Source organism: Salminus brasiliensis, chromosome 20 (genome assembly GCF_030463535.1).
Source record: "Salminus brasiliensis chromosome 20, fSalBra1.hap2, whole genome shotgun sequence".
Lineage (NCBI taxonomy): Eukaryota > Metazoa > Chordata > Actinopteri > Characiformes > Bryconidae > Salminus > Salminus brasiliensis.
The window spans coordinates 6139846-6149820 of NC_132897.1; the positions used below are offsets into that span (position 1 = coordinate 6139846).

General features: G+C 45.2%; 1 protein-coding gene across 1 annotated transcript in view; it reads left to right on the plus strand.

Moving 5' to 3' along the window:
• gal3st1a (galactose-3-O-sulfotransferase 1a) overlaps positions 1-9975 on the plus strand; it is a 10028-nt gene continuing 53 nt past the window's right edge. The window contains exons 1-3 of the mRNA XM_072664369.1: positions 1-88; positions 7484-7616; positions 8261-9975. The exon at positions 8261-9975 is cut by the window's right edge and continues 53 nt beyond it. Of these exons, the coding sequence (XP_072520470.1) occupies positions 7489-7616; positions 8261-9416 (1284 nt within the window). The 5' untranslated portion in view covers positions 1-88; positions 7484-7488 and the 3' untranslated portion in view covers positions 9417-9975. The remainder of the gene's footprint in view (positions 89-7483; positions 7617-8260) is intronic.

Genomic DNA, 9975 nt, shown 5'->3' on the forward strand with positions numbered 1-9975 from the left:
TGCGAGTCCATGCCTCTGAACTTCACCCTCTGCAGAGTCCCTCTTCCACCCGCCTGTCCAGCTGGGATGAAAATGTCCACTCACTGAGGTACTACAGTCTTTCTGCTCTTTGCTGTGAGTGAGCGCTGAGAGCTGATACTGGTGCTTTCTGGAGACTGTTCTGCTGTTGTTCAAGCCATGAATCAGACTTTCAGTTTAGTTAAGATAAGCTCGGGGTTAGTGATAGGCTGAGGAGGCGGCTGATATGAACACAAACAGAGGTCTTGATATTAGAGCCGCTTCATGTTGGTGGATTAGGTTTGCTTTCTCTAAAAAATGATACTTTCTGAAAGGGTTCATTGGAACGAAGACGTAGGAGATCCGTAGGAGAGTGGAGGACTCTCTAAAGCTGACTGTTTTAAAGCTGATGGTTCTGGAATTTGATCCATAGCCGTATTTATGAACCATCCAAGTCATGAACTATTCAAAAGAGGCCTCGAGCATTTGGTGGATGCGCTTATCTGGAGCGACTTACATTTGAGTTATAAAAGGATAAAGGATAAAGTTATGTTACAGGTAGGAGAATGCAGAGGTAGGTGTCTTGCCTAAGGACTCTTTTTTCTGTACTATATTATATATACAATTTTACCCAGTTTTCCTCCCCAATTTTAGATTTTAGCCAACTACCCAACCCACTCATTAGTACCCTTTCCCCATCTCATGTAATGCCCCTGACACATGCTTCTAACACATGCCTCCTCCAACACGTGCAACCAGCCACCACCTTTTTAAACTGCCGCTGATGCAACGCCACCAGGCAGCCAACAAGCTCAAGGCCATTGCTGTGCTGGGTACCCAGATGCCAGCACCCAATGAGAGCAGCTAGCAGACGCCAGCCAGCAGGCCAATTGTGCTCACTCAGGCTCAGGCTGCTGATGGCAGGCAGCATGATCTGGGATTCCCAGGATTCAAACCAGCGATCCTTGGGTCATAGTGGCAGCGCCTTAGTCCACTGGGCCACTCAGAGCATGTTGGTGTAACTTGGTGTGCTTGCCCAGCCAGGAACTGAACCCTAGTCTGCCATGGGAAGGTGGTGTTACAGTCTACTTAGAGTCACAAGTTGGATTAGGATGCAACTCAACCTGAAAATAAGGTTGAAGGATCAGAATGTCTGAATACGCTACATGTCCAAAAATTTGTGGACATTAGTAAATTCAGCTGGATTGAGGTGGTTTGGTTCTCTGAAGTGATGGAGCTCCATCCAATACCTTTGAGATGAGTCCCATCATGGCTGAATGCTATCAGATACTCACAGCTTATAGAAAGCCTTTTAGAAAAAAGAGGCTGATACTCCAGCAGAAGAGGGGGGTGTGGGGGACTTTGGAAGAAACATCAGATGGGCAGATGTCTACAAACTTTTTACCATATATAATGTATCAATACTTGTCAATTTTCCACGATAATAATACTATCCATGTTATGTATGTCAGTATAGACACCTTGTAATTGAGACAAGGTGTGTCAGGGTGTCTACATTAATTATTGCTAGAATCTGGGCATGTTGTGCTGTATATTACCGTAAGTTCATTGCGTAAGACAGCTGGTGCATTTTAGCTTCAGAAGATCTTCACTAAAGTTTACCAGTGGGTAGACTGTTTGGATAAAGTGTCCAAATACTTTACTAAATTGACCAAAATACTAAAGTTGATGGGACAATAGGTGTGTTTGATCTTCTACCATCTCTAATCTGACCTGAACTTTAATTTAGTCTCTTTTAAAGCTCTGATGCTTGTGTATGGCATGTTGCTTCAAATATGTGGATGAGAGTGGCAATTACTGGAGGTCCTCTCTTCCTACGGTGTCAGTAATGGTATCAGATATCCCCATTTCCAGTGTACTGTATTAATGGTGGAGATTCTCATGACTACTCATGACTGCCCTTGTGTGGCCAGTACATACAGTCCTGGAGCTTAAACCTATTCTCAACTAAAAGTGATTAGTGTTAGTTCAGTTACAAATAAGGACAAAAGCATCGGGCCAAAAAATGATTTAGCTACTGAGTAACTTAAAGAACTGCAGTGTAACTTAGTACATGCAGCATCTATTAGCATAAGGATGCTGTTTTCTGCTTTTTTGGGACCTCTTTAGTCTATAATAAAAAGCTAAGCTCCAAAATGAGAGGTGTGAGCAACAGCAAAGCAGTCCTGAGGCTCATCTAACAGAGCAGATTGATATTACCCCCATTTAGTGCACTGACCAGTTAGTTACCGGGCTTCGAACTGGCTTCAATCTGAATGAACTAAAATTGACCACTACTTTTTGACATTAGATGACATCCTGGTTGTTGCTAGGTTAAAGGCTAGGTCAATCATATTGCAAGGTTGGAACTAACTGTGGCCAAATAACCAACAATACATTTTCCATAGTGATAGAGCTGTAGTGAAGTGTGTTCTAGCCGTGTGGCCCAGTGCCACATACGCTATGACAGTGCATCCAACAATAAAGGCAGCAAGGAGCTTCTTTTATCCAGTGACAGAAATAGAGCTGCTGATCCATTCTACTGTGGCCAGCATGTAAACAACCATGTAAAGGAGATGAAGCCAAGTCTATGAAACAGGGAGATCTTGGTAACTAAAGGATAATAATTACAATAACAATTGTAAAGAATTTGGCAGAATAACAAATATGAGCCCACATGTGCCAAAATCAGCCTGTAGTATAAAGTAGTAGCCAAAGTCTGATTCTGCAGGTGAGTCTGGCATGGCAGAGACAGCAAGGCTGCTGTTAAGCAATGACCACAGTTAGAATTCAAGCAAGGATTTATTTATTAGCTGCTGCAGTAATGAGTTAATACATTAAACTGATTACATGTGAGACTACACCCCAGAACATCATTAATGCCTCATGGGTTAATATGATCATGTATGATAAATCAATGGGCTCGACCCGCCATCCCTCAAAATCCACGGAAGACAAGCATCCAGGCTCTTTTCTGTCCTGGCACCAAAGTGGTGGAACTAGCTTCCCCTGGGTGTCCGAACGGCAGAGTCGCTCGCTGTCTTCAAACGCAGACTGAAGACCCACCTCTTCCGAGAGTACTTGGGCGAATAGAGTACTATGGTCTTCATATTGTCTTGTGTTTAGTAATGTCTAAAGCTTAGAGGGATCTTTGAATTATTAGTCTATTCTAACTAGCTAAGGTTTCTTTCTTGGGTAAATAGCAAAGCACTTTGTAAGTCGCTCTGGATAAGAGCGTCTGCTAAATGCCGTAAATGTAAATGTAAATGTAAATGTAATGGGAAAATGACAACAGGAAGAGCAAAGCCAGCAAAGGTGTGCATGCTCTTAAAAAGAGAATCCATTTAAAGTAAGCAGCTGCCTACCATGCATTAAACCATGCCATTGAATCGAATGCCTGAGGAAATAATCTGTAGTTAATGATTGGTCTCTGTGGGTATACAGCTCGTCTCGCAAATGCTGCTCAGGTGAGAGGTCTCACTAATGAAGCACAAGCCGGGAAAAATGGGCAAGTGAAATCTGGACTTCAAAAACCTTCATAATCTTCAAAGTGGAAGTCAGCGTCAAAGATTTCGTTCCTAGTCATGCTGGAGCATTTCTGTTGGTCTTTATGAAACTTTGGACAAAATGCGAAGCTCAGCTGCCAGATTCAGATTACGTCAAACATTAAATGATATCGAGGTCTGGACTCAACTAGGGAGGCCAGGCCATTGTTCTGTTATCTTATGAGTAATCTTCTTTACTTTAAGTACTATTTGGACTGGAAATGAAACCCAGAGTGATCTCTGACCTCTGTCCCAGTACTGTACATTTGCTGTACAAACAGCATACACACATAAACACACATACAGTAGAGGCATTTGTTCTGGAATGAAATTTAAAGGTAACAACCAAGATTTTTCCCTTTTTTTCTGCCCAATTTGGTATTGCCAGTTAACCCACCTGTTCAGAACTAGCATTAGCAATGCTAGCAATGTTCCCAACACTAACAGGGTAAGCAAAGCCAGACTCCGCCTCTTTTCAAACTACCGCTGTTGTGGCATCGCTCAGCAGCCGACACGCTTATTTACATTGATGGCCATTAGCTGACACCCTTATTCAGAGCAACTTACAAGGTTACTCGTATTACAGAGGTGGGCAAGTATAATGTCAGGAGCCTTGCCCAAGGACTCGTATTGGTGTAGCACTGCATAGTCACCCAGACCAGGAATCGAACCCTGGTCTCCCACATGGTGTGGTGGCGCACTGGCAGGTTGTGGTTTTATCTGTTATCTGTTGCATCGCACCAACCGCCAACTCTCGAGTAAGTTATTATTCTACTTTCCAAAATTAAAGAAGTTTAATGGACACATATAACTTATTTTAGTTGTCGGCCATTAAGTTTTCGCCCCCTTTCACTCATGGGCTCCCTCTGGTGTTTTGCTGTCATTGTCCAATACAACTGGGGGAAACAGGAAGTGGCCAGACTCTCCATAAACCGACTCTGCCCTAACTCCACCGCACCAGCTAATAAAGGATTGTGCCGGCGTGCCAGCGGAGAGAGTGCCGATTGTGCTCTCTCTGACTCCGGTCGCTGATGGCAAAGCAGCATGGTTTGGGATTCGTACCCGCGACCCTCAGGCCAAAGTTGCACTCGAGACCAATAACCAAGACCAATTCAAATGCTGGATGGAGACACAGCCATTAATTCACTACACTACACTCTTTAAAAATGAAGGTGCTACAATAGGTGCTTTCAGGGATGCCATAAAGAACCATTTTAGATGAAAAGATGTGTGTGAAGAACAGTTCTTTATGGAAGCACAGATGGCAACTGGGTTCACAAGGTGAGAAAAGGTCCAAGCAAGAAAAGCCAACAGGGCTTGCCAATACACTGCTCTAGATGTACGGCCACTTAGATAAACTTTGTGTTGCCGTGGCGCAACAATGCCGTTGTTGTTCACGAATACGAAAAATGTAGGGGTAGGTTTTGCAGCCCAGAAAGAAAAAGCCAACACAATGAGCTCCTTCAAGCCTTGAGGGTTTGGTCTCTGTCACTGATCTTCCACATTGACCTCTGGCGACCTTTTGTCAGATGCTTGGTGCTAGCATAGCGGTACAGCAGCATTGTACTGTTACGCAGAGCTGCAGAGCCGGGCAGTAGATATCTGATTTCAGTGTGTGGTGGTGAGACAGATGCCCTGATCTACGCAGGATCACTTTCTATCTGAATGCATAATTTATCCAGAGAGCAGGTGACTGGATGGAGGGGGTGGGGTGGGGGTGGGGGCTTACACTGAGTCTCATGGTGCAGTCTCACAGTAGCATGTGCAGACTGCAGGAACAGGTGAGCATTGTTCAGCTGCTTGCACTGTGAGTATTTTGGGTCTTATTAACCTCTTAAAGGCTCGGGATTCAGTAACTAGCGTTAATGTTTTTGTGTCTTTTTAATGTAGTCATAGTTTTAGGCTTTTGTTGAAAACAGATTTTGAGTTTTAGCCTATATTTTGTAGGCTATTTTATATTTTATTAAATAGGTAGACAGAAATAAGACCATTTAGTTCAGTGGTCTGGTCTGGACAGACATAATGCAGAAGCTACATGTGCTACAGTCTGGCGTTTAGCTTTAGACTCAGGCTTTATGTGCAATATTTTTACTTAAGACTTCACTTTAAAATCTGTTACATACAAGATACACTATATGGACAAAAGTATTGGGACACCTGCTCATGCATTGTTTCTTCCGAAATCCATGAGAATGAAAAAAAAAAGAGTTTATCCTGCTTTTGTTGGAGTAACTCTACTCCTCTACTGTCCAGGGAAGAAGGCTGTCTACTAGACTTTGGAGGAGCGATGCTGTGAGGATTTGATTGCATTCAGTGACGAGAGGTCGGGATGTTGGAGATCACTACCCCACCTCATCTCAAAAGTACTGGATGGAGCACCAACCTTCATTCCAGAGAACACAGTTAGTTCCACTGCTCCACAGCTCAATGCTGGGGGGCTTTACACCCCTTTAGCCTACACCATTAGGCATGGTGCCAACAGATTCATGTTTATCTGGTCCAGAGAGTCCTATTCTATTGGTAATACGTCTCTACACACACAGCTGTGAAGTCAGTCACCACCTCTTTTCGAACTGCCGCCAATGCAGCATCACTGGACACTGGGAACCCCAGCTCTCATCCCTACGTCAGTTGTGCTCTCTCAGGCTCCGTCTGCTGATAGCAAAGCTGCTGCTGGCTTCAGCAGCATGATCCAGGACTTGTGATCCTGTGATCCTCGGCTGTAGTGTCAGCGTCTTAGTCTGCTGAGCCACTGAGGGCCCAGAGATCTGGTTTTTATTTCGGTGCTTGTTTACTCTTAAATTGGAGTTCTTTTGGATTTCTCAGTTGTGATACCAGAAGAAAGCAGCAAAATTGAATCTTCTGGGTGATGTTTGTTCATATTGTGGCTCATTGTGTATAAAAAAAAAAGCCACAGCTTGAAGTTTTGGTTTTACGTGACGTTTACGCTTACGTAACATCTTATTCTGTTAGACTATTGGCTGGTTGCAAGGCAGAACTCACATTACTGCCTGGCTCAGGTGGCCCAGAGCTCGCCACTATCTGATTACTCAGTTGCATATAAATGCATTGATCAGATTACTGACAAAATCTGATTTGCTGCAATTATCACATTTATTCATTCATTCATTCATCCATTTATACACTGTCAGTTATTCTTCTGTAATAGGACTGAGCACAGAGGACCGGCCTGCATTTAGGGTGTAAACTCACTGCCTCAGACTCACTGGTGTGCTTCTACTAAAAGGAGAACTTGGCTAGATCACTGATAAAGGGTTTGGCGAGAACATGTCTGTTTTGTGTATCATTTTACTCTCTCTCTCTGTCTCTTCAGCCTTGTATTGTCTCCTCATAACGTGATGTTTTCAGCTTGACTTATTCTAGCACAATAGAAAAGGGACATGGTGGCCTGAATGCATTAGACACAAAACATTAGCTATCGATGTTCAGCAACACCGCAGAACTTGCTAACATCCCAGAACTGTGTGAGATCTGCTTTACCAACAGTTTTCTGAGTCCTGGCTGGGTCTAATTACCCCCTGCTGTGTCTAAGGGCTCCCGAGGGAATGATGATTGAATGAACGTCAGGAAACGTCTCTTAATTAATTGTACACAGGAGGGGAATGATGACGAACATCTCTCTGAGCAGGACGAAGACAATGACGAAGAACAGAAAAGGACATACTTCACTGTGGGACTGATAAACTAAAGCTGTAATGATTAGAGGTGGGCCGACTGATACTGAGAGACCGAAGTATTGAGACTTGCGACCATGACATGCACTATATGTCCAAATATTTTTGTCAAATGAATGCATTCAGCTACTTTAAGTTGAGGTGCGGCAATAACGCCGAAGAACGCCAACAGTACCTGTATATCAGTTTTGCCAGAACACTACAGATGTTGAATTCTGACTGTTGTCTGACTGCTGTCTTTTGCAGGTAGGATGGTTGGGAAGCAGGGGAAGCAGTGGAGGTCCGTGTGTAAGGGCCTGATTCTGGGGACCCTCCTGACCAGCTGCATGATTCTGCTTTACTGCCTGTCTGCTCCAGAGGTGCAGTTCAGCCTGCCAGAGTGAGTCTTACCACACCCTATGTTTCAGTACTGAAGACATTGGTTGCACTGCTTTTTTCTCAAAAACCACAGCATGTACACTAAATGGACAAAAGTATTGGGACACCTGCTCATTCATTGGTTATTTTGAAGTTAAGGGTATTTTAAAAAAAATATCTGATCCTGAGTAACTGTACCTACTGACCAGGAAAGGATTTAGCAACAAGAGTGTTAGTGAGGTCAGGATGTTGGATGATGATCACCACCCCAACTCATCCCAAAAGTATTAGATGGAGCATTAACCGTCATTTAATGGAACATAGTTTCTCCACTGCTCCACAGCTCAGTGCTGGGGGGCTTTATACCCCTCTAGCCCACATCTGGAATAAGGCAGCATTGTGCCAAAAGTTTAATGCTTATCTGCTCCAGAAGGTCCTGTTCTATTAGCAATACTTGCCTACAGGGACTAGACAGGCTGTGTGCGCATTTGCACATCTGTGTCAGCAATGGGTGCAACTTAAAGTAGCTGAATGAGCATTCATTAGAAGGGGTGTCCACAAACATTTGGACATATAGTGGGTAATAAAAATGATAAATTTCTTCTGGTCTTCAGCTCTGTTTTCATGGCATGGCTCCTTGCTCATATTTTGCTGTTTCCCTCCTAGTGTTCCTGTGCCTTACTCATGTGCCCATCGTCCACCTCCTGTCCACTCTAATGCTGCCCCCAACCACGCCCATCGAAGCTCAGGGCAGGAGCCAAGCTGCACGCCGAAGGTCGACATTGTGTTCTTAAAAACCCACAAAACAGCCAGCAGCACCATCCTCAACATCTTGTTCCGCTTCGGGGAGAAGCATCGCCTGAAGTTCGCCTTCCCCAGCAGCCGAAACGACTTCTTCTACCCTTCTCCTTTCCACCGCTCTCAGGTCAAGGACTACAGGCCCGGCGTGTGCTTCAACATCATCTGCAATCACATGCGCTTCAACGAGGCCGAGGTGGCCAAGGTGCTTCCAGCAGACACAAGCTACATCACCATCCTGCGAGACCCAGCAGAGCTTTTTGAGTCTTCTTTCCACTATTTCGGCCGCCTGGTGCCCTTCACGTGGAAGATCTCTGGGGACGACAAGCTGGGAGAGTTCCTGAGAGAGCCTGAGCTTTATTACGACCCTGAGGGCTTCAATTCCTTCTACCTCAAGAATTTGCTTTTCTTCGACTTTGGGCAGGATAACAATTTCCCGGCAGACGACCCGAGGGTGGAAGAGGGCATCCGGGCGATCGCCCAGCGCTTCGAGCTGGTCATGCTCGTTGAGCACTTCGAGGAGTCGCTGATCCTGCTCAAGGACGCCCTTTGCTGGGACATGGAGGACCTGCTGTTCTTCAAGCTCAACGCCCGGAAGGGCTCCACTGTCTCCAAACTGACCCCGGAGCTCAGGGCCAAAGCCTTAGAGTGGAACTCCATTGACTGGAAGCTTTACCAGCACTTCAACGCCACCTTCTGGAAGAAGGTGGAAGCCTACGGCCTGGAGCGAATGGCAAAGGACGTTGCTGAGCTGCAGCGCAGAAATGAGGAAATGGCCACCATCTGCATCGAAGGGGGCCATGCTGTGGATGCTGGCAGCATCCACGAGACTGCCATGCAGCCGTGGCAACCCATAGGCGAGAAGTCTATTATGGGATACAATCTTAAAAATAACGTGGACAAAGCGCACAGGAAACTGTGCAGAAAGATGCTGACGCCAGAGCTGCAGTACTTAACGGACTTAGGGGTCAACCTGTGGATCACTAGACTGTGGGGTCATGTGAGGGACATTCTTCACTGGTAGAGGAAGACCTTTGACCTCCGATGTAAACTAGACACTAGAGATGACCACTGACCTCAAACTGAAACCTCTTCCTGAGTTCGAAAAGGGCAGAGACTTCACTGAAAGGGGATTTGAGTGGTTAAGCATCTTTAATGTCACAGTCCAGCTGCTGTAGCTGTCGTTTCAGATGGTCAGGTTTGGCCTTCATAAAGCCACAGCACAGCAGTGTGGACGGAATTGTGAACTGGTGCTCGAGTCAATCATGAAAACCAAATCAGTGACACTTGCTACACGACCTCATGTTCTTATCTGAAGTCTGTTCCTTTTCCTGGCCTTCTTTTTTGCACGCTGCCAATACCGTATCAGTAAAGTTCTCTCACTGACTCTCATTGGCTGGGCTGAAAGTGGACTGTGGGGGCACTGGGATACCGTGTATTCCTGTTGTGTTGGTCGTATCAGCAGCCATTGTTAGTATACTCAGTGATTACACCCAAAGAGCAAAGCTGCACTGAAGTCTGTAGAAGGTGCAGTAGAGCTCTGAGCAGAGGGAATGAGGAGTCACATGTTCTTAGGAGGCACA